At 37.8% G+C, this 24,858-nt stretch overlaps 1 protein-coding gene across 1 annotated transcript in view; it reads left to right on the plus strand.

The window, feature by feature from the left end:
• Positions 1–23,733, plus strand: part of LOC104402635 (ubiquitin carboxyl-terminal hydrolase 25-like) — a 40,693-nt gene extending 16,960 nt beyond the window's left edge. Inside the window, 12 exon segments of the mRNA XM_010010555.1 lie at positions 665–813; positions 4,629–4,756; positions 5,521–5,616; positions 5,916–6,077; positions 7,846–8,054; positions 8,767–8,837; positions 12,510–12,738; positions 13,961–14,158; positions 15,548–15,687; positions 18,169–18,282; positions 20,072–20,167; positions 23,551–23,733. Of these exon segments, the coding sequence (XP_010008857.1) occupies positions 665–813; positions 4,629–4,756; positions 5,521–5,616; positions 5,916–6,077; positions 7,846–8,054; positions 8,767–8,837; positions 12,510–12,738; positions 13,961–14,158; positions 15,548–15,687; positions 18,169–18,282; positions 20,072–20,167; positions 23,551–23,733 (1,775 nt within the window).
• The last annotated feature ends 1,125 nt before the right edge of the window (positions 23,734–24,858 follow it).

A 24,858-nucleotide genomic window follows, 5' to 3' on the forward strand; every position in this document is an offset into this window, starting at 1 on the left:
AGCTGTTTTCATCCCTTACGTTCTGATCTTAACTGAGGAGATACGTAAAATTCAAACCAATGAAAAGAAACTAGCTGATGTAAGAAGACTTGTTGCTGACTTTAGGATGAAATAAATTTAAGTTGTAGATTGAAAGCTTGTGACCCACGTTTCTCCTCATGTTTGAACTTGCATCTTTATACACTGTTACCAAATCGTGATCTTGTTTTCAGGACAGAAATCATGAGTGTTCTCTTTTGTGCTTTATTTTTGCAAAATGTACTTACACAAAGGGCTGTTTCATACCAGCAATTCCACCGGCATTGCTGATACAATGTAGGGTTGTATTACTGAGCTGCTATTTGCAGGAGGAGGACTTTGATTTATATGTGTAAAGTTTCCGATACATTTGTGGTGCCAAGTCATCTTGATTTTTGCTTATTACCAAGAGATGCGAAAACAATATAAAAAAGAATGGGCTGAAGAGGAAAATGCAGTAATTTTCTACATTAGAGTCAAGTGACTTTCTATAGTAACTTGTTTTCATACATATAATTGAATTGTTCAATAAGAAAATGTGGGTATTATTCAGTAGACTAGGTAAGATGACCTAGGATTGTTGAGTTTTTTTTTAAAGGCAAAGGTTTGTTCCTAAAACCTGAACTGTTTAATTTCTTATGCGAAGGTAAAAAATTTGAAAACACAGAAATGTTTGGCCAGTATCCACTCCAGGTTAATGGCTTTAAAGATCTTCATGAGTGCCTAGAAGCTGCAATGATTGAAGGGGAAATTGAATCCCTCCATTCAGAAAACTCTGCAAAGTCTGGTCAGGAGGTGAGTTAAGTTCTCCTGTGGGCTTCTCTAAGGGGGTGTTGTTGTGCTCTTTGTTTTTCACTGGGATTCATGGCTGCTTATGTGACCTGCTGCTGTGCAGATTCTGGGTTGTTAATCTGAGGAGTTTGTATCTCTCTGAGTATCCAGAGTATCGTATTTTTGAATTTTTCGTAAGATACAAAGTTCATGCTTATTAAAAGCTGTCACAATCAAGTATTTACAGTGGTAATTTGGCAGAGGTTGGTTCCCACCTGTTGCTGGTATTTGATCGCCAGGGAGGTCATGGGTGTAATGTCCTGGGGTAGCTGACTGCTGCTTGACTTGCTGCCCTGTGCCATGCTGTAAAGAGCAACCATGAGCTGTGCATTTGACCGTTGCTTCAGAGCATTGTTGTTATTCCTCTGTGCCTGTCTTGTTAACTCCTCAGCACCCTAGCCTTCTTCCCCTTTTCCCCTTTTACTGAGGTTTCCCAGCATTCTTCCCTTTGCCCCCTACCCTCCTCGCAGCAGTGCACGGGTAATACTTGCTCTGTGCGCTGCTCTTTCTCCTCGGAGAGCTCTTGCTAGAGCAGGAGGCTGCCACGTGTTGGAGCATGCTGAAAACATGAGTGGATGGATTCAGATGGAGCCCCATTAAGAAGTGGGATATGCAGTATATGGTGTTGGGGTGAGATGTCAAGATTTCTTGTGCAGAAGCCACTGGTTAGGGAAAACAGGTAGTTGGACCAATGGTGATTGTAGAACCAAGAGGGCAGGGTATGCTCTGAAATGTCCCCTCTTATTGCTGGCATGTGTGTATATGCCCAGCATTTTTCTCTGGCAGAGCTCTCTCTGACAACCTGTACGTTATTGATGTGGAAATACAGAAATCCCCATTGCCTGTGGAGGTTAAGCCACGTTTTCTTTAGGCAGTTGTTCATGTTTCATCAAAGTTATTATAAAAATCTGGTATCTTCGGAGGTTTCTTATACGTAAGTAAAAAGTTCAGGTATAGTTTTTCCTTCGTGTCAGTCTTTTGCAGTGATGAAATTTTTCTTCCTTTAAATCATACCAACATACACAAAGGGTGTCATTACTAAGCCTAGTGTGCACATGGAAATCATCCTCCAGTCTAAATTTCTATTTCCAATTTTGTGTTATCAACGGAAGTTTTATAGTGTCCTTTTTGCAGTTCGGTTTTCTGGTCAGCTATTGCTGATCAAATATTGATCAACCAAAGTGGATGTTAAGAAACATTTTCAGATGTATTTACACATCGTACTTGATGTGTTCTTCTTTTGCATGATGTTTCCATTCTTTATTTTTATTTTTTCATTCCAGCACTTGTAGAAATGTCTTATTACACTGAGCATAGTTCCTGAAATATAACTGAAAAAAAAATAATCTCATAAATATCTTAGTACAACACAAAGCTCAGTTCCTTTATGCAAGTTGAAATCTTTTATGTACCTACTACAAGAGTACGATTGTTTATCTTATGGACTGAAGATTGTCTTGCAGTTAAAACCTGTGTGCATTCATGCATAAAATGTCAGTTCAGTTATAAATGCTTGACTGGAAATGTCAGACTTGTTTTTTGTTTTGTTTTGTTCTGATTTTGAGGTGGGTTTTTGTTTTTTTTTTTCACTTGTAATTTTGGGGTCTAGAGTGTTAAGATTTGTGGGTTTTGAAACTGTCAGGGTTTTAATCAGCTTGGCTTCTTAGCATGTGGAAATGGAAGTGAAATAGTCGTATGACAGATTGACAACAGTGGCAAAACAGGAAAGGTAATGTGTTAAGTCCAAATCTAGAAGAACATTACTGCATTATTACCAGAGCCAAGTAAATCGATTACATTTCCCTGAACTGAAGTAATTTATTTATAGTGGTGGCTGCTGTTAGTAGTTATGTTTAAACATAATGCCTCAAAGGGGTTACAGGGCATTGGAAAGTTTGGAAGTAATGAAGGAAGCTGTATTTCTTCTAGTTTTATCAGAGTCTGACTCTGCTGAACAGAGACTTCAAGTGACATTCATCCAAGATGGTAGATATCAAAGCTTAAAGAAAATAATATTAGCATGGTAGTCGCATGTATGGAAAGATCCTGAAAGTAACATTCTACTTTTCTTTGTTGCTTTCACCACTGCCTTGAATGGGGTATTTAGCTTGTTTATTATCATTATTGTTGCTGCTATTATTATTATTAATGTTATTATCATAATGCCTAAAAGCCTCAGCCGTAGAGTTTGGTGTCAGCAAGCAAGCTAATGTACAAGCAAAGAAAGAGACATTCGCTGTCCCAAGGAACTTAAATCTAAATTCAAGAGAAGATGGACATTGATTGCACATACTTGGAGTTAGAAGATAGGGAAAATGAGAGAATGTTTGTCAGCATCATGGTTGGTAAACTTCAGGGCATCAGCAGCTGAGTCATCATCAAGGAATTTGGGGGCCTTGCAATAAAAAGAGTTTAAGGGGGAAGGGTTGTGGCGTGGCTTTGCTGACTTTAGCATTGAAATCGATTGCTGCATGAAGTTGCTGCAAGAGAAATGTTATGATCTCCTTTAAAACTGAAAAGGTGATTAGTGGAGGCTGACATAGGCAACAAAAGAGAAGGCAGCTCATTTTTTATGTAAGCAGATGAAAGGAGTGATGCTGAAGACAATGAACTAGGAAAATTCAGCAAAATCCTGGAAATCTATTAGCGTGACAAGGCTACCTGCACTAAGGCCAGGCAAGGAGAGAAGAGAGGAAGCATTGCGCTGAGATGTGGAGTGATGAGAACCTGGACCTGAAATTTAGCCACGAGCACAGAAGAAAAAGGCTGTCTTGGAGGTCTTGTATGAAAAGACTATTCAAGACATTTGGCTGGATAGGAGAACTTGAAGCAAGCCCTGAGTCAAATGCCACTTGTAGGCTATGGACATCAGTGTCAGAAGTATGTGGCAATGGTGTCTGTGGCAATCAGGGAAGCTTAAGTGGATGTTTAGTGTCCTGGTTTCAGCGGGGATAGAGTTAATGTTCTTTCTAGTAGCTGGTACAGTGCTGTGTTTGGCCGTAGTCTGAGACTAATGCTGATAACACACTGATGTTTCGGTTGTTACTAAGACTGAATTCGTCTTGTACTTGGGAAACCAAGTATGTAAAGAAAGAAATGAGGAACAAGGTCAGACCCGTACTGAATACTCAAAGCAGACTAGGATAAGGTGGTGATAACATGGGTTGGTCCGTGGATGGATTAGCAGTGGTTAATGACATGAGCCTTCAGGAGAGGTTGTTAGTACAGAGGAGATTTCAAGAAAAAGTGTGAGTTTCACACTGCCAAGAGAGCTGGTCTCACACAGCCCAGAGTACTCACTGGTCCTGCTTCAGAGGAGGTCACTGGCAACTCTGAGTGATACCGGGTGAATGGAAGGGTCAGAAACTTGAGCCTCAGGGAACTAGCGGGAAGAGCACTTGATACAGTGTAAACAACCCTTTCAGTGGCATGGGCGAGTTAAAAGAGGACAGGACAGTTGGCAAGGCAGGTGGGTTCAAGTGTGGGCCGCTTCTAGTACAAGCAAGATAAATGTGAAAGGAAGAAGCTTTTGTGCGTGTTCTGCTTTAACACAGATACTGATAGATGAGTGGGAAAGCTCTGATGCAGCATGGGTGACATATGGTCTCTGTTTACAGTGAAGGGGAAGGATAGGAACTTTGTAAAGCTTATGCTGATCCTCCCTCTAAAACCGGTTTCTCTTATACCTCTCTCAGTCTGCAGGTATTGTACCATTATTACTAATGTTCTGGTACTGGAAGGCATTCATTGTGGGGTTTTCTGTTTTTTCTTTTATTCAGCACTGGTTCACTGAGCTTCCTCCTGTCTTAACTTTTGAGCTATCAAGATTTGAGTTTAATCAGGCTTTGGGGAGACCAGAGAAGATACATAACAAACTAGAATTTCCTCCAATTTTGTATCTGGACAGGTACAGTATAATATTATCAACCACATCCTACTATGAATATAAATTACATCTCATGAGTTTGGTAAAGTTGCTGGTGCATTTTATCCTTGCTTAAATCATGGTAAATTTCTTCTCCAGCTAAACAAGTTAAAATTTTCATGGGTTTCATCTATTTCAGAAAATACAAGTAGATAACAATTTAAGACGTACTGCTACATTGTGCCAGAACCTTCTTGCACTTCAGTCTTTTATTTATTGCTAGGTAGTGGTGTACTCAGGAAAAATACTCTGAATAATCACACTGTTTATGGGTCCAATGGGGAAGGAGGGTGAGAAGTCAGCTATTTCATGGTATTCTGCATAGACTGCATGGTTTGAAGAGGATTCTTAGCATCAGTGCATGCTCTTTATGTGTAGAGGTGAGATACTAAGATGGCCTTCACTTAGATGCTGAGGGTTTATTTGTGAGCCTGATTAATGAAACAGGAGTATTGCTATGTGGTTGCCTCTTAAACCACTTAGTTTAGAAGCTTTCCAATACATGTTTGTCATACATAGTATGAACAGAGCTTTTGACACTGGGGGAATAAAGCATCTTCTGAAAGTGTGGGAGGGAAGGTTTTACCATTTCCTTCTCAGTTCTGTTTTACTGCTTAGTATATTGTAGGTTCTAGAGAGTGTGAGTTCTTATTAGCGCTAAGTGGTATGGCTGATGGGTACAGACCTCAGTTTCAGTGCTTGGATACTGTGGGCTGACACCTCTTTCTAAATTTCATGTTTTACAGATACATGCACAAAAACAGAGAAATAACAAGAATTAAACGGGATGAAATCAAGAGACTCAAAGAGTACCTCACAGTTTTACAACAGAGATTAGAACGGTACTATAGATAACTGTAAATGCAAATAATATTATGGGCTACATAGAATCAGTCCTTGCAACTATACACTTTGTATGTCGTTTTTGCTCTAGATTACCCTTCTGCATCTCTTTTCTACTACTGTTTTCCTTGGAAACTCTGTATAAGGGCAGTAATTCTAATGCATGAAACATGTTAGGAAAAGGTTGCTTTATTTAATTGCAGTCAACCAGAAAAAATAAAAATCCTTTTTTTTCTTTTTTTTTTTTTTTTTATTTTGTTTCAGCTATAGTCATAGTAATACATTTTATGGTTAACAGATATTTAAGCTATGGTTCTGGTCCTAAACGATTCCCCTTGGTAGATGTCCTGCAGTACGCCTTGGAGTTTGCCTCCAGCAAGCCGGTGTGCACGTCTCCGGTTGATGACCTGGGTGCTAGTGCCCCTGCCAGCGGCATGCTGCCGGCCCAGACGCCACCCAGGTAAGAGCTGCCTCTTCCTGCTCTCCCAAGGCAAGAGGCCAGTCGTCTCCTCGGGTGCTAACCCAGCCACTGAGAGACAGGGGAGGAAGCTTATCTGCCATGGTCACCAGTTTAATACAACTAGGCATATCCTAAGGGGTAAAGTTCCTGCTTTCTTCCTAGAAGTATTTTTCAGCCCAACAGATAACTTAAGTAAAACAAAATGTTAATAATCTGAGTTTGTTTCATGTGCTTAGGAAAATGCCTTTAGGTGGAGAACTACTATTTTCGAATAAAGCACAATTCCACCTAAAATTCCAGATAGACACAATATCTGGTGAAGTCACTGCTTCCCAAATTCGTTGTTTAATAATCTTAATTTGGTCAGTATGTATGTGCTGCATAGCTTCAAGGTTTCTCGTGTACTACTTATCTGTTGATTTAGCCCAAGAGTTAAGCTCCATTTCTGCTTTGCAACTCACACTTCTCACAGTTTGCCAGGAATCTAACAGTCTGACTTTTTCAACACAGAGTGGCCAACATACCAGGCAGATAAAGCTCCAATAATGTAATTTTTCTCATTAATTGAAGCTAGTAAGTATGACTAGCAGTTAGTAGAGTATAACATAGGGTCAGATTTGGTTAGGTGGTCACTGGCAGTTTATAACACAGCTTTTTATATGGTATTTGGAAAGTAGAGTTTCAGGTTCTGGTCCAGTCAAGATGGTTAACTTTGTAGTTCAGACAAGTAAATGAATCTGAAAAGCCTTTGAAAGATTTCACATGTCTTACTAGTATGATGTAGAAATCATGATGATAAGAGAAGACAAACTGTTAAAAGCTACCATTGTTTGCATGAAATACAGGATCAGGAGTGATATGCTTTGTTGAAATTCCTATAAAGGAAGTTTGTTCTGTAAAAATGTAAGTATTAATACTTTTGTAAATCTGTGGAAACACAGCAGCATGTGGAGTGACACTGTCAGCTCTTGATGTTCTCAGAACTTTTTAAACTACTGAAGAATCCAGGTTCCTCAGGCTGTATCATGATGTTGTACACAATGTAAAATGTCAGTACACGAAGTAAAACGCTAGAAAGGTCTTCAGGTTTTTGTTAGTGTATGATTACATATGGGTGGTCTCACTGATGGGAAGAGAGCTGAACCCAGGACAAACAGGTTGTCGTTTTAATATGCCGCTGCTCTTGTAGAATTTTCCTAGTTTTCATGGCTGCTTTGCCATTTGAGTTAGGAGATGTGTTTGGAACAAATTTAGATGGCTTGGTGCTATATTTCCAGTGTGCCGTATGTATCAGAGGTCCCTTCACTGTTGCTATTCAGTTAACATAAATGGTAGGTAAGTGATTTTATGGATTTTTAGGATTTTATGGTCAGTGGGCCATAAGACAAGCTGCTGTGATTTTCCTCTCTCCAGTTTGTCAATAAATGTTTCAAACCACAGTGATTACTTGCATGATGTTATATGAAAGTGTTGAATAGCATTTCAAGTAAAGCAGACTGTAGCTTGGCCTATCCAACTCAGGTTCCTTTATCTTTGGGAATGGCAACCAGAGTTATTGTTGTGCTCATGTGTAGTACGCCACCAGGTTTCCAGGATTTACATATTAATGCCATATTGATGTTGTAGGACCTTTCCTGGATTGCATTGTAGGAAATTATTACCTTTAAAATTTCTGTTTTCAGACGAAAAGCTTATTTTTATGGTGTGGCTTTTAGTTTGTATACATGATGATTCATTTTTTTTAATTTCATGTTTTGAATGAACGCAGCACTATAGAGCAGCAGGGACCTTCATCATCAGATGTTCCAAGCACATCTCCTGTACAAAGATCAGTAATACATAAACCATTCACACAATCACGAATTCCTCCTGATCTGCCAATGCATCCGGCACCGAGGCACATCACTGAGGAAGAGCTGTCTGTCCTAGAAGGCTGTTTACATCGCTGGAGGACTGAAGTAGAGAATGACACTAGAGGTAGTGCCACAAGCTGGTGAATATTATTGCCATTGGAAAGGAGTTGTGGAAGTGTGGGAAATCACCTTAACACCCATGTGTGTGTTGAGTTGCTTGTTTTGTATTTCTAAACCTACCTTTAACAAATAGGAAGGGAAGTTAGAGGTTGTAGTAGAATGGAGGTATATGAACTGAAGAAGCATACTGGGTGTTGAGTTGGGTGTACACAGTGTTTCAATGCAGGTTTCTGTGTGCATTGTGTTGGGGGGAGTAGAATGAAATAAAGTGTGATCCATGCCAAAAAAAGTCTGCAGTTGTGTGAGCTGTCAGTGTGGTACTGGCTGGGCCCATGCTTTGACTTGGTGCTGCAGGGGAGTTTCAGATAGAGTGACCCCTTCCATATGGGAAAATTCAGCAAATTTCTAAGCAAAGGCTTTTTGGAGTGGGTAGAGCTTACAGTCTGTTCTGTTGCTCTGAGGAAAACAAGGGGAGTTGTTGTTCCAGCAGGGGTGGACTTGGTTGAGCTCTAGGAAGCTAGCAGCAGAATATTATGAATCACTGTCGCTGCTTTATCATCTGAGAAGGTTTAGTGTTTGGCATGTAGATAGAAAAACAGATACACTAAGTGTGAAATGTACCCTTGTTTGGCTTTTAATGAGATAAAATAAAGATGAAGCCATGTGCAGTTATGCAGCCTCATGGAAGAGAGCTTCTTTTTTTATTTCTCTTTTAGATTTACAAGAAAGTATATCTAGAATACATCGGACAATTGAATTGATGTACTCTGACAAAACAATGGTCCAAGTAAGTACAATTTCTGCATGAAATGAAACAAATCCTTCTTGTCACTTTTATTAAAGTTCTTTGGTGCTTGAAAATAGAGCAGGTATACCACAATTATATATAGTAGCTTGAGAAATTTCATTGGAAAGTCATAATGGGTTTTGCAAACCTGTTAATTAAGCAGAGTCAGATAAAAGAGAGTATTACAGTATTTTACAGGTGGCATACTTGAGTTTAAGCAGCTTTGTGATGAAAAGCCCAAATATGTGCTATTTCTGATCCACTTTCTTGACTTGAATGCGGAACTTCAGGTTTTGTATAACACAATAAAATTTTCTCACCCTGATTTGACCATATTGCTAGGTAATCTTATGGCTTTAAGGTGGCAAAGCATTAGACATAGGAAACAATTATTTTTATACTTCAATGCTTATTGCATTTATGTATTGCAACTTCCATACTAATACTTAGGAATTCAAGGCTCCTGATTTAAATTTGTAGTTAATAATGCCAGTGGGCTTGTTGTTTTGGTTTGTTTTTTGTTTTTTTTTTTTTTTTCTTTTCTATTAAAAAAACCCAACAAAACCCTCTGTCTAGATTTAGTATCAGTCACAACCTTGACTATTAGTCTAAGATGCCTTTTAGGGAGATTCTCATGCTGTGTAATCTGAACAGCGTTTTTAGAATGCTTTACTATGGAGTCGCGGCTCCTCTGGTATTTCTTACGTTCACATGTTTGTGTTCACTCACTTTGACAGATTTTAAGCTTAAAGTTTACTTCCTCTGCTACTTTGTTAGGAAAAAGAACTATTTTCCTTCCATGTAAGATCTGTTCAGCTTACAGTTTTCCTTGAGGTATGTCTTCATTTTGTACATGGCTTGTAATACTTCCTGGCAGCTGAACTCTGATGTTAAGGATTTCAGGCAGACTTGCCTAGATGGCTTTCTTTAAGCTTGCTACTGGCAGGCATTTTCTTTAGTGGAATATTCGTGTTGTAACAGGAGGGCTACAGGCTACATATCATCTTACAGCAAAATGAAGTAATTTGTTAATTTCACATCCAAACAGCTTACCTGTGTTGGCTTAGGTGTTACAGGAGGAAATACTGCATGGTGAAGATATGTCAGCAATCACTACAATGGAAAAAGGGGATTACTTAGGAAAACACCTTGTCCTAGCGCAGACTTTTATAACATAAAGTAGATGTTTTTGGTTTTGTTTTGAAACAGATTCTAGAAACAGGAGGATGAAAACGGTATATAGATTTGTAGAGGGTGTTCCTGTTCTGTGTCTGAAAGTAGCGAGGTGTGTTAAGTGATAGTTACAGAACAGGTAGGTACTGAACCCATCAGAAATCTTAGGCTGGCAAAGAAAGCTGCCCTTCCACAGCTCAGCCCATTTTGTCCCTGTGGGTGTTTTGGCACAATAGGAAGGAAGCAGGTGCATACAGCTGTCTGCTTTTGCTACCTAACTCTGCAGCTGGACAGTTGGATAGCTCAGTATTGCCCCATTCTATGGGAGCAGTTTCACATTGATGTTATCCTCTGATTGGTAAGATTGCAGCATTGAAAGCTTTTCTCTCATGAGTCTATAAGGTCTGGGCACACAAAACTAGACTTTCCAAGTAAAGCATATTACATTTGTGGGATATTTCCTAGTGTTTTTATGAATTATTTAAGAAGTTTCTCTTCTCCTTGTGTCCTTTTTTATTCTAAGGAAATTACAGTTGCTCATAAAACCCTTGTCAAATTGTCATATGAAATATATTCTTAAAATTTTTATATTGTCTTGTCCTCCTGAATAAGTTTCATCAGCTGCTTACTTATTTCCCTCGTTAAAGAGACACACCTGTTTTTCCTGTGGGAATTCATCTTTGATATATCAGCTTTGATATATCTGTTCTGTAGCTACATGTGAAGAGGTTGGTGAAGCTCCATTTCTGTTTCATGAGTGAGATTAGTGTGAGCTAAGAAGTTTAATGCCAGCTATTTACTGGATGTGTTGCCCTGTACTGTTAATTACTGTTGATATTATGGCTTATCACAAGAGATGCCCGTTGGCACTGGACTCACCTGTCTCCCAGTCACAGACCTGTCTGGAGAACCTTCCTGGAAGCTCAGCATGAATGGCTGACAGCTGGTTCTCCAGAACTGGAGGAAAGGGTAGGGGGCCTCCAGCTGACCCTGTTAGTAGCATGGTTTTAAGTAAAACGATTCAAATTCAGCTGGGATTTTAATGCCCTATTTTGGAGTGAGGAAATTTTATTGCCAAAGTATGAAGAGACTTCGCTTACCTTTTATTTATTTATTTTTTAATCAGGATCTTTATGTATTTATGTGCATATGCATGGGCTTGCAATCATTTTAAGAAGGCTTTCACACTGTTTTGATAACAGATGTTAAAAACCTCAGAGCATTCAGATTTAAGGACTTGCTAAGATTTCTTCTGTGTGTGCTTCTTGTGCTTGGGAGATTTACTGTGTGCTTTGGTCTCTGGGATGACAGGCTGTTTGATTCCAGCTGCTGTGCAGTCAGTCAGCTTTATAGTTCAAGGAAGGTTGCAAAATCTCCAGCACTTGCATATAGCCTGGAAGAGAATGATCAGGCTAAAAATAACTTCAGGGAGTTTATGAAGTCATAGTTACATATTTATTTACAGTTACTGATTATTGTGGTGCTGAAATATTTTTTGCAACAAATATTTAGTGCACGTTGTGTTAAATAGACTGTTTATCTACCATCCAGACTGTGACACCAGTAGAACATGGTTTCAGGGTTTTCATCCTAGCTGAGCTGTTGTCATTCAGGCGTACTGTGCATAGCAGGGGAGATTGGTTTTCTCTTTTATGTTGTGTGTGCTGTTTCAGCAGGTTAAAATGAGCAGCATGTGTTTTTCAAACACTTAAAAGTAAGGAAGCACTCCTACATTCTGCTTCTCTTTCCTTCAGATTTCCAACTACTTACATAGAAACAAAGTTTCCCATTCTTCTTACTTGTCAATGAATACATGGAATACTTTTTAGGTTGATCCTGGGAAATGGTATCTTCCTTCTTTGCCACAGGAGTAGTGAGGTCCTCTTCATGTGTTCCATGCTTCTCTTAGCAATGCTTCCACTAATATGGTTAAAATAATGGAAAACAGTTTTATTCCTATTCTACTGTAAAAAAAATTAAATTTGGGTAATAGCAGTATTCAACTCCCAGGTATTTCTTTAAATAAACTCTTAGTGGCACATAGAAAGCACAGAGTTGTTTACCTTGAATTTGCATGTGCCTTTCCAGACTTCAGGGCAAGTTTACAAAGTCAGAACTGGAGCAAATCATGGACACTCAAGGCTGACATATTTGAGGGTTTCTGTAGATACAAGGGAAGTAGGAATATTAAGGAATTAAGAAAAGAGGATGCCTGGCAATGAAGGCAGCAGAGTAGACATTTATGCTCACTAGTGTTTTTAAGATCTTTTGTGATAAGTAGCGGTAAGTAAAATGGTTCAAAGTCCTTTTGCTCAGTGGGTTGGTAGTTTTACCTTTTTAGTTTTCCTTTGTGGTGTGTTTTGATCCTGTTTAATTTTGGTTTTGTTTCTTTTATTTAATGTAGCTGTTACCACTGGCAGGTAGTGGGAACTAAATGCTTGCAAGAAGAGTTTGACATTTTGTGGGTTGTTTTGTTTTGTTTTGTTTGTTTTTTTTAAGGTTCCTTACAGGTTGCATGCTGTGCTAGTTCATGAAGGTCAAGCTAATGCAGGACACTACTGGGCATATATTTATGACCATCACCAAAACAGATGGATGAAATACAACGATATTTCTGTGACAAAGTCAACTTGGGAAGAGTTGGAACGGGACTCTTTCGGTGGTTACAGGAATGCGAGTGCATATTGCTTAATGTATATCAATGATAAGGAGCAATACTTGATACAAGGTAATGTTGTGGATATGCTTTCTGCATGATATAGAATAGCCTAATATGCTGAATATATTGATAAATTGAGATTCTTTTGCATGGATTTCCAGATTTTTGAAATGGTTTTTCTTAATAATTACTAAGATTCTATTTCTGTTCATAACTGTTGGTCACATTGTTTTTTGTGTGTGGAACAATTGCTCTTCAGCTTCTAGATTAATAAAGATAATGCCAGTATTTCAGCATTATTAAGAGAGCAAAATAAACTATGTTTGCTAATTTGTAAACATTTAGCAATTTCATGTTGAAATGTGAATACTGTGGCCTTACTAACCACATGTTAAACCAAAGTCATACGTGGATTGGGAAATTTTTTTCACATTACGTAGTAGTATGTAACTATAAGACTTGTATGGAAGTTTTTGGAGAGAGGGTAAAGGTCCCTTAGCATGAACTTTGTGGGGCCTGATAATGGCACATAGAGAGCTCTGGCTGTGAAAATGGCCAGAGATTCAATAACAAGTGGTGGAAAATGCTCAAGTTCCTATTTTTTCATAGGGCAGAAAGCTCGAGTGTACACATTTGTTCAGTTTTTAAATGAGAACCGATATTAATCTAGATTAACAGATTAGTAGTGGACTTGTGGCCATAGGGTTTATGGGCCCTGTAGGGGGGCTGTACCACTCTTAATTAAGTTTGAGGCCTGTTTGCTGTGGGTCAGTTACAGACAATTGATCCCCTAGTATCTGAGATACTCTTGCAGAGACCGTTCTCAAAGCAAAAAGGAAGATTACTCAAAGTAGCTGGTGTTCTTGGCATTTAACCTTCCAAATCCCTGGAGGCCCACTCTCCTTCCCCTTTTCTGCTGGCAAGTTGAGTTGTGTCCAGCTCTGTGTGGCAGTAATCAAGCTATAGTGTGGTTTTGTGATGTTTTTTTTTTTTACTGAATGTTCACGGTTACAGGGTGCTCATGGCCCAAGAGGTTCATTTTTCAAAATGGTAGTGATCTTGTGGTGCCCAAGAACATATAATCCAAAGATCACAAGAGCAGAGCAGTAGCCACACATCTCAGTAGCAGAAGGTGTCTGACCAATAGTAAAATCAGTCAAAAGTAATACAGCTTTGGCATTTTGATGCTGTACTGTATGTTTTTAGTAATTCAGTTGAGGAAATCTGTTAAACATATTTCCTCTTCCACTATTCTTTCTTTTTCTGAAATTTGTATTTCATGTTACCGCAGAGGAGTTTAACAAAGAAACAGGACAGATCCTTGTTGGAATGGACACGCTACCTTCTGATCTAAGGGATTATGTCAAGGAAGACAACAAACGTTTTGAAAAAGAACTTGAAGAATGGGATGCAGAACTCGCTCAGAAGGCACAGCAGGAGAAGTTGTTATCTCAGATACCCAGGGCACCAGCACCCTCGCCTGCTCCAGGTTAGCTTCTTCTGTCTGTTTGTAAAAGGAGTAGAACAAAAAAAATCACTGGCTTTTGTATATGCTGTTTTGCAGTTTAAGAGAGGAAGAAGTAGTTAATTTTTGTCATCTTTAATGATAACTATTTACTTGGCCAAGGTAACTGTACTTGAAGGTTAATCTGGGAGTTTGTTTGCATTTTATTTTTTTATTTAAAAAGAAAAAAAAGTCTTGGCTCTTCTGCTTTTTCCATAGAAAAAGTCATCTTTGAAATTTATTAGTCGATAAGCGATGTATTTTTCTCTATTCAGAGGGATTGAGTAGAAGACCTTCCTTCACATTTTAAATTAGGACAAAATTTAGAGCTGAAGAGAAGAATAATTTACTTGGTGTGATGTATTGAATAGATTCAGCAATAGTAGGGCCTGCTTAAGAAATTACTATGTAAAAAGAAGGGTGTTAACTGTGGAAAATACTCTGAACAGCAACACTGAGGCCAGTGCTGTTAGAAACCCAGCTAATAAAGACCACTGGCAGTCTGACTATAAAACATATGCCTGCTTTGACACAGAAAAAGCTGTTGGGTTTTAGGTTACATCCACCTTGTGGTCCATTGCAGAATGCAGTATGTACATTATGTGAAAGATGGCACAATGGATTTGTGTAATGAGACTGCTGTCCAGATATTCTCGTAGTTCTTCAGTCGCTAAGACTAAGCATATATTTATCATAATTATGACTACAAACTGAATGTAAAAAGTGCAGTGGTTTAATGACATTTCTCTTTTTGCAAACTATGGAGAATGACTTCATATCTTCTATATGTTTTTACTTCACAGACACTTTGAGACTGGTTTTAGTTCTTTTGTTAGTAATGGAAAGTACTAAATGAATGTCATGTTTGCCAAATCTGCTTTCATCATATAAGGAATAAAAGATGCTATTTATGCTAATCAATTTTGCTTCCCTGAAGTGAGGGAGACACTGAGATTTCCCTTACACAGAAGAATATAATGTGTTGGTAATTTTGTGAAGTAAAAATACATCTGGCACTCAAGTGGCTGTAGGTCATTCCATATATTGGAATGTCCAAGTAGGATCTCATCTTTATTCCCAGTATTCCCCCATATGATTGATGAGTACCCACCACTCAAGAGCCTTCGTGGGTCTATAGACAGGACGGGTCTATTTTTCTTAATTTAAAATCATGGGCCCATTTTTATATGTAAGTGTTAAAATGACCTGAGACTAAGACTGGTATAAAGTTGTATTTGTGAATGGTGTGACCTACCCTGCATTTTCTGTGTGGATTACCTTATCTATGAGATGATGATCCAAATGCAACTAATCAATTCAAAACTTATGCTTATGTTAACACACAAAATTTTTATCTTATTTCTATTCACGAAGTTCAAGCAGGAGAACCAGAATATTTAGAGCAGCCATCAAGAACTGATATTTCAAAGCACTTAAAAGAAGATTCTGTACAAGCAATCAATAAAGCTTTAGCTGAACAAGAAGATAGAGGTCCAGAAGCTATAATGGATACGGTGAGGATAATTTGAAGCTTGGAATGCTACTTTTGTTTTTATTTTCCAAGTGGAAATGATACAATAGCTGCTAAAAGCGGGTGTGTGTGGAAACTTTGAACTGAAAATTGCTGTTTCTTCAGGGACTGCCCAACACTAGAGTCCTTTCAGAAGGAGTGTACTATAGTAAGGGGTGTAGTAGAAGAAAAATACGTAGATGTCCTTTACGTGATTTAAGTATTTGTCAAGAGTACAGCATATTGTTCAAATGACAATCATGTGTTTGTGCCCACCATCTTTTCAAAACGTTAGATGGTTCCATTTGTTTTTGAGGAGAAAACATTGACAGTCCATGTAAAAGACTTAAAAAAATACTTCTTCAGACATTCAGTTTTTTTATCTGAGAAATATAAGATTATAATTGAGTTCCTTTGAAAGACCTATGGAAGCTAAAGTTGCTTTCGAGGAAAAGTTTGGTTGGTTTTTTTTTTTTTTTCCCAACAATATTTGTAGGTTTAATGCAAATTCACAACTTGAAAATTATTTCTTGTGATTCATCAGAAGCATATATTAACATGGTTATAAGAATTAGTGCTAGATGATTCTGTTTTCATACAACAAATACTAGTAGGAATTGGAAATTGACTACTATGTAAGTTATTAGTGAAACTAATATTTAACAGTTTTTTCTTTCAGCAAATATTTTTTTTGCTTCCCTATATGTATATAAATAACCAATGTATTTGCCACAAAAGCAAGTGCCTTTAACACAGTATATGCATCTGTCTCGGAACTGTATCTGTAAGGCTAAAACATATGAAATGTATAGTATAGCTTCTTTAGGCACCCCTAGTAACCACTGGAGATATGTACAGTTTAGGTCTGTGCAAAATTTGAAGCATGCTTCCGAAGTTCAGGTCCTCATTAAGCAAAAGCAGTCTAGCCCTAGGTATCTTTGAGGCCAACAGGAAAGTCCACTTAAAATCTCTGAAAATAAGGTGACAGCTTGACTCTTACATGGGACGTGTTTTCCATTCCTCTCTCCTGTGATGTCAGGAAAGCAGAGAAGAGCGCTTTCTCTGCTAAACTGAAATCAAAGGCAAGAGGGTAGCTATTCCAACCCTGGAGGAAAAGATGCTCTACCACTAATGTTTTAGGCTACTGCATATCTTGATGGTTTTGAGTTCTCAGAACACAGAACGGAGTAGGGGGAATGTGTTTAATGAGTTACCCCCGCCTGAAGGGGTAGTTCTGAAGATACTAAACCAATAATAAAATGTCTTGCATGGTGCTGTCCTCATTCTAGGGTCTGTGGGCATCTGTCCTGGTGGGATGGGGAAGATTCTTACAGAGTTAGTTCTACAGATCAAGTGTTTTAGTTTAGGCTAGTGACACTTTGCACAGTGATCAGCCTTAGAACTTAAACCACGACATCTCTGTATACCCAAGTTTCACTTAGGCAGAATTGTGCTTCCTTCTCAGTTTATCAGCATGTTCTTTAATTATTCTATTTCCATGTGCATTCTGACATGCAGGTATATATTCCTTTCATTCACTTTCTGTTCGTCTGTTTTAAAAGAAGGAAAGCCAACATCAGGCCATGCAACAAACAGGACTGTAGGTTAGCCACCACATGATAATTTGTGTCTGTTTTCTGCTCTTTTGTCCTTTTTTTCTGCCCTCTGATTGCACAGTCTTCTTTTGTATTTATATGGTGCTGGGTGTAAATAGATACTCTGTGTTTCTGGAATCTTTGTTAAAAATGAGACTATTGTAATAGTTGCAGAACAAGTAGCATGGCACTCTGCTCAGATTAGACTCAAGGTTTAAGTTCTGCAAATGTTGTAAACTGGCTATTATATGATGATAGACCATGGGAACCGTGATTTGTCTCCATTATTTAAAACTTACTTCAACATAGCAAGAATTTTGGTGACTAGCATAATCTTCTCCCGTTTTTCTGTGTAATTAGCCTTCTAGAAAAATAAACCAGTTGGATGTAATGCACCTTTAAATATATTTTCAAATGCCTTGATTGCTGAGGCTTTTTTTCTCTCAAAGTATTAAAGGATGTTAGCCTTTGGCTTGTTGCTATCCCTTAGTATGAATTCATCAGATGCTTTGGATGTTTATTATCTTTTTGGTGAAATGTATGAAAAGAAGTGGTGGGTTCACATCCTTTAACAACTGCCTGGAATTGGTAGCGGATGTTAAAGTTGCAATACTGGCATACTAACCTGTAGATGGGTGAATAGACAATGAATGAAATGGGGTTTTTTTTAATAATTAATGGCTTAATTTTAGAATGTACTTAAAAGTTAAGAAACTGTAAGTAATTAGAGTATACAAGTGAGATATGTAATTTTTCCTCAGAATTTCAGCAGTGCACATGATTTGACTTGATCAGCATCAGTTTGCGCCTTTCCATAATTTTCACTTATTTTCTGATTATTTAATTTTTTTTTTTCCCACTCACATACTGATAATGGTTTTTTTCTGCAGAAAGCTGATAATGCCCCAGCTCAACCAGCTCCTAACCAGCGAGTTGTAGAGGTGGCGATTCCCGATGTAGGGACTTTTGTGATTGAGTCAGAGGAGGGGGGTTATGACGATGAGGTACATTTGATTGCAGTTGTGTGCACCGCTCCTTCTCGGTGCTTTTTTGTGCTGCCTGCCTGATGAGAATTTTTGGCATGTTTGCACATCGTGGCACTTAACAGATTTCTGCAAAACTAAATGCTTAGTGACTTGTTACTTTAACAATGTCTTAGTTTGTAATGAAATGAGAAAGGAAATCACTAGCTACTCTAATTGGGCACGCTTTGCATGGTACCATTTACACTGGAGGTGTATTTGTCTTTTTAGCTGTGGAAGTTGAGTGTTTGTGTTAGGCCAGATATCATTTGAAATGCTGGTCCTAGGTTGTGGACTACTACATTCTTTAAAAAATGACAGGATAGCAAGTGATCTTAATGTTTGTGCTTTCTTGTCAGTCCAGTAAAGCTAAAATTCAAGTCGGATACCTTATTTGCCAATGCCAAGGTTAAGCTTTTCAAACTTAAAGGATTAAATTATCCATGGAAATAACCTGAAACTGATAACGGCTGGTGGAGCCGACTCTTCCAAAGCTTAAGAAACAAAAACCAAAAGTTGTTGCCCTCCTCCTCAAATCAAACCCAGGATGGTGTGCGTACCTAGTACTACTTGAGGAACAGATGTTATCTGCCCATGGTATCCTGAGAAACCTACCTTCACAGGCCATCAAACTGTCCGGCCTTGGCACTGTTTACTCAATGTTTGTTTTGGCTGGGGATAGCATTGTTGCAGCCCATATTCTCAGGTGTCTAAGCATGTGTTCTTGGGTGGACTATGGGGAGCATTTGCTTTCCTAGGCAAATCAGTATTTCAGGTCATTCTGCCCTGTAAATGTGATCAGTTGTAACTAGGAGTATGGGATGGGGAATAAAATTACTTAATTAACATCATCACACTGAGTTTGGCTTGTTGTTTTCCCTACTGTTGTTCCCATACTTTTCCTCTTTCTAGAGGATGCTAACTTTCTTCCCTATTTCCATGTTCTGTTTGTTAGTGTATTCACTTAGTTTTTTAATGTTCTTGTGTGGGAAACCCTTCCAGAAGGTTTAGGGTTTTTTGTCTTTTGTTGCTGTGCCAGTTACTGTGCCAGCTGTACCTTGGGCAGGGAGAGAGGGAGTTTTTCTTTACTCACAGATAACAAAGGGGAAAGGCCTGTTTGAGTTAACAAGATGTATCAAATTGTTTGTATATAACTGGTATGGATAGCTGTGAGATGTGTGTTTTATGTTTGGCTTTGTGTTTGTTAAATGTTTTGAGAATTTGTCTGCAAATGTTTTGGGGACCAGTTGTATTTTCAGCAGTGGGGTCCCTGATTTAGATATTGAAATATGCATAAAATACAGGCGGTGTAGTTTACTATGTTTTTACTATAATGTATATAATAGCGTACAGAAAGTGTGATTGGTTGATTTTTCTTCTTGAAACTGGCCACGGGTAGCACTCTTCAATATGTAGTTTCTGATGGATACTAATGCTGAAGGATGCATGTTCCTTTCCTGGGAAGTTTTGACTGTGTAACTTTTAAATTGTTTTGACATAGTTCTTTTGGGGTTTTTTGTGGGTTGTTTTTTTTGTTTGTTTGTTTTGTTTTTGTAAGCTTCCTGTAATCATATGTCGTTACAGTAAAAATATATACACATGCCAATGATTGACTTGCAGAATGTGTACACCAGATCTGTATTGAAATGTGCCATTTCAATGTATGCATGCATTAAGTTGCATTTTATCTTGCATGAGACTAAAAGCATATTGAATTTGGTCATTAAAATATTAATCATTCAAAACTTTTACCTTAAATCCCTTGTGGCAGGTCATGCTGACCCCGAACATGCAAGGTATTATCATGGCTATAGGTAAAGCCAGGAATGTTTATGACAGGTGTGGGCCAGAAGCAGGGTTCTTTAAGGTACAACTAACATTTTCAACTTTTTCTCCTCTGACTTTTGTTGTTAGATAAGCTTCTCCCTCGATCCTTTAATGCATATTAAGGCTGTTCCAGCATTTATACATACTCTGATATCAGTCCTCCATTTAGATGCTTCTCCCTTTTGAAAACCAGGCTATTTCCCTGTCAATTCAGCAGTACACTGCATTGATATTAGTACCTTATATACCTTTCTGCATTTTAGCTTTCTAATCATAGTAGCATGAAATTTAGATATGTAATCAATAAGAATATATATTATTTTCCCCTGTTGGTAACAGAACCCATGCCTTTGCTATACTGTTTGGGACATTAGGTTTTTTTTTCACCCAGGGACATCAGCATTTAGTCATTTGTTACTTAATTCAGAGATGTTCTTGTTTTATAGTCCTGAAAAGGTTTTTAGTCGATCTAAATTACTTTGTGTAACTGCATGTATGTCAATACTGTTTATTTATGCGGTGTTTTATTACTGGGAATTAGACATAAGGCTTTTTGTGGTTATGGCTCTTCACAATGATACCAGATTTTCAAATGTGTTAGTTGTCTTACATATACAAATTTCTGAGCATTTTTAGCTCATGATCTTTTGAATTTTCAGGGTATTAGAAAGGGAATTACTTTGACATGATGTAAAATCTTCTCATGTGATTTGGAGCAGGGAAAGAAGTTTCTTGCTTGTCATTAAGTAGCAATCTGTTTTCTTCTTAATCTTATTGGTGTAGTTGCACTAGAAGAAGCTGTAAAAAGCAAAAGAAACAAAAGCCCCCAAACAAACAGTAAACAAACAAAACCCAATTCACCACCACCACAGGATTCTCAAATGCCTTGGTAAAGAAATTGAACTCTCATGGGTTGGTTGGTTTGTCTGTTTGTGTGGGTTCTTGTAATTGGTACCTGTAATGGACCATAACATTTGTTTACAGGGCTGTGTCTGTTAACTGTGCCTGCCCTCAGAGAGTGGAGAGACACCTGCTGTATCTTCTATTTAGTGAAATAGGTTTTGTTTTGGATTCAGTGATGGGTTTTCTGCTTTGGCTTTGTTTTGTATTTTTCCCCCCAAATGTATCACTTAATGAAAATATGTCATTTTTTTGTTGTTTCTGTTCAGTTGCTAAAACCCTCCTCATTCGGTCAAATCAAACTTTTTACCAGAAAGTTTGATTGCAGCTAAATATTTTTTGAATAGGAAGGGTGTTTTGATAATTTTAAAACAGAAATGCAGTTCAAAATAAATTTCTTTGTAGTGCTTCAGAGTTACCGAAACAGTGCTCAGTTGAAGTGTTCTTTGGTCTTTAATTTTGAATGCTAAAACATTTTCGCTTCATGGGGACAGAATTTTGTCTTTGAATGGGAAAATGTTCTGACACCAAATTGCTGAAGAGTAAAAAAGTTTCCTCACTCATTTTTTGCTGATTCATGTTTTCCGTATTTTAAAAGGGGTGGAACATGCTTCATTCTTGAGGAATACATTAGTATGAATGTATGCAGATGAAGCGGTCCTAGTTAGTAACATAATTTGTATTTTGAAATGTATCAGATGAAATCTCATCTTACTCCATAAACCTATTTATTATTTAAGTAATAGCTTCTATAATATTTTTTTAATACTGTTATACTCTGGGTCTCTACGTGTGTTTGATTTTTATAAAGTGAGTGTTTACAGAAAATTGTGGATTCTTTTCTTTGATGTCTTTATTTTGGTGGAACTTAGATAAAACCCATTTGATGCTGGTCATTGTTACGGCTAAAGTTTCACTCCCCCTTTAGAGTGAAAGGCTTGAGACGTGACTAATACAAACCCATTAAGAAGTTTCTTCATCAATGACCTCTTCCAATCATCCTTCTTTAAACTTTATAGACAGTTCCTTGCAGAATGTTTGCCTTAAAATTTTATATAACATTCTCAGTGAGAAAATGAAAGCACGTGATACTTTTTTCAACCATCCTTTTTCCTTTATTCTGTGTAAAGAAATAGTGTTATTTTTTTAATTGTACACAGGAGTCTGTAGTAAAATATATTTTGTTTACATATGTATATAAAAACAGAGGGCATGTGTTGCTTTTTTCCCCTACTTCTAAGTAATTATTTGAAAAATTAAATGCCTAATAGCAATCATTTTTTTTGTTTCTGGCCTACCCCAATAAACAGCGTTACTTGCGTAGTTGTTCATGTTGGTTTTCTAATGGTAGAACATCTTCTGATATAAGATAATAGAAACTCTGTCTGTGGCTTTTGATATTTATCACTGGTCCTCTATGAGTAGTATTTAAAAATATTGATGCAGAGCATTCTCTTTGAAGTTCTCCCTCTGCTCTGTGTTTAAGTCTGTATGAATGGTATCCTACCCATGTGTTTAGCCCTGAAACAAAATGTGTACTAGTGATGCGAGCCCAAATTTCTCATAGTTAAAAGTCAAGAAGTTACCTGCTACTGCCAGGTATTTCAACATAAAGGAATTTGAAATACTGAATAGGGTATTTTTCTGGGTGCTTTAGTTTATGCTTATGTTGCATTGAAACTTTGCAAATATGTGAAGCTACTGTGCTAAGTTATTTGTTTCAAGTCGACATTTAGTGTTTGCAAACAATCTGATCTCCTCCCTGTTTTGAGAGATAAATTATGGAACATCTTAACATTTGTCACCATATTTCTAATTATTTTTCTTGTTACTTTTGTTTAATGCTGTATAGCATGTTCAGTAAAATCTAATGTGCTGGCAAAGCTGGAAAAGTAAACTCTTCTGATGACCTAAAAATCGATCTAAAATATTCAGTGAGGACTCTGTCCTGCCCTATAGAAGACCAGTACTATTTGTATTAAAGTATTATTTTCTTTAGAAATCTTACAATTAGATTTTTTAAAAGATCTTTTCAATTCTCACTTAGTGTTTCAAAAATCATACATGTTCCTCAAACTTTCCTGAGAACTTGTCTCATTCATATGTTTGCATTTTAACCATGCAACATTTTTTTTACCTTATGAGATTGGTAAAGTGTATGAAATCTTATACTGGTTTTGGACTGTAAAAGCTTACAGAAGCCTCTCTAGGAATTGGATAAACCTTTGCTCAGGGAGATGTAGCACAGGATTGGGTCTGCTTTTGAAGTAAAGGTCTACCTGGGATTTTGGCAGGCTTAGTTGGGGAGAGACAGGAACAGCTTTACCATTTGGCTGAGGGTTTTTGATTGTTTGCTTGGAATTTTTTAACGTAGTTCAGATTTGTTAGAAGTGTGGTTTATGGAATTGCTAAAAAAATATTTTTTAGGCAAAAGGCCATGGGATTTGAACTATCCTGTTAGTGTCTACAATGTTGAAGAGTTAAAAGCCAAAATGAATAATGTATATTCTTTAAATTATTTAGGCAATTAAATTGGAATACACACGCTTGCTAAAACTAGCCCAGGAAGATCCACCACCTGAATGTGATTACCGATTGCGTCATGCAATTGTGTACTTCATCCAAAACCAGGCACCAAAGAAGATAATTGAGAGAACATTACTGGAACAGTTTGGAGATCACAATCTTAGCTTTGATGAAAGGTAATAAGATTTGCATGTCTCATTTCCTGTGCTCATGAATGTTCTCTGATGTATGAAGAGGCCCCTTCATATTCAGATAGTGTGTGTAGTAGAGGTGTTTGCTAGTATGCTTGTTTGACTTTATCTTCCAGTTAATGGCTTGCAAGTAGATTTTGTAAAAAAAAAAATACCATCTGTATAAAAACCTCTCTAAAAAGAGTAAGGAAGAAGTTGGGCTTCTATTGATATGAAATGAGGAGAAATACTCAGTGTGGTCCATAATTTTGCACAAAGATTTCTGTACCTTCTTTCAAAACACTGTGTAAGACTCTGTAATTTGCATTGCTTCACTGCTCTGAAAGCCAGTAGTAGACAGCAAAGCATTACAAACTAGATGAGTAACTTACCTGAAAGCAACAGAATGTCTCTTTTCCACTTGAAATTCCATCTATTTATTTAAAGAAATAAATAAATAGAAAGGTAGAGAACATCATTTCTGTGTAGCATTATTAGAATAACCTTCTAATGTTATTTTGAAAGTGAATATTGGGAAATCTAAAGCCTGAATTTTAAATTAAAAACTGGGAAATGCTGCAATTTAAGGGAATAAAACAAGAAGACCTTAGGCCCACTGTAGGAGAGGATGAGGTTCGAGAGCACCTTAAGAACCTGAACGTGCACAAGTCCATGGGACCTGATGAAATCCATCCACGGGTCCTGAAGGAGCTGGCAAATGAAGTTGCTCGGCCACTGTCCGTAATATTTGAGAGGTCATGGCAGTCAGGTGAAGTTCCAGATGACTGGAAGAAGGGAAACGTAACCCCCATTTTCAAGAAGGGGAAGGCAGAAGACCCAGGAAACTACAGCCCAGTCAGTCTCACTTCTGTGCCCGGCAAAATCCTGGAGCAGATTCTCCTGGAAAGAATGCTGAGGCACATGAAAAACAGTGAGGTAACGGCCAGCATGGTTTCACTAAGGGGAAATCCTGCGTGACCAATTTGGTGGCCTTCTATGATGGGGCTACGGGACTGATGGACAGCGGCAGAGCAGTTGATGTCATCTATCTGGACTTCTGCAAAGCATTCAACACTGTTCCCACATGACCTCCTTGCCTCTAAATGGAGAGACATCAATTTGATGGATAGACCAC

Source organism: Nestor notabilis, unplaced genomic scaffold (genome assembly GCF_000696875.1).
Source record: "Nestor notabilis isolate BGI_N333 unplaced genomic scaffold, ASM69687v1 scaffold29112, whole genome shotgun sequence".
NCBI lineage: Eukaryota > Metazoa > Chordata > Aves > Psittaciformes > Psittacidae > Nestor > Nestor notabilis.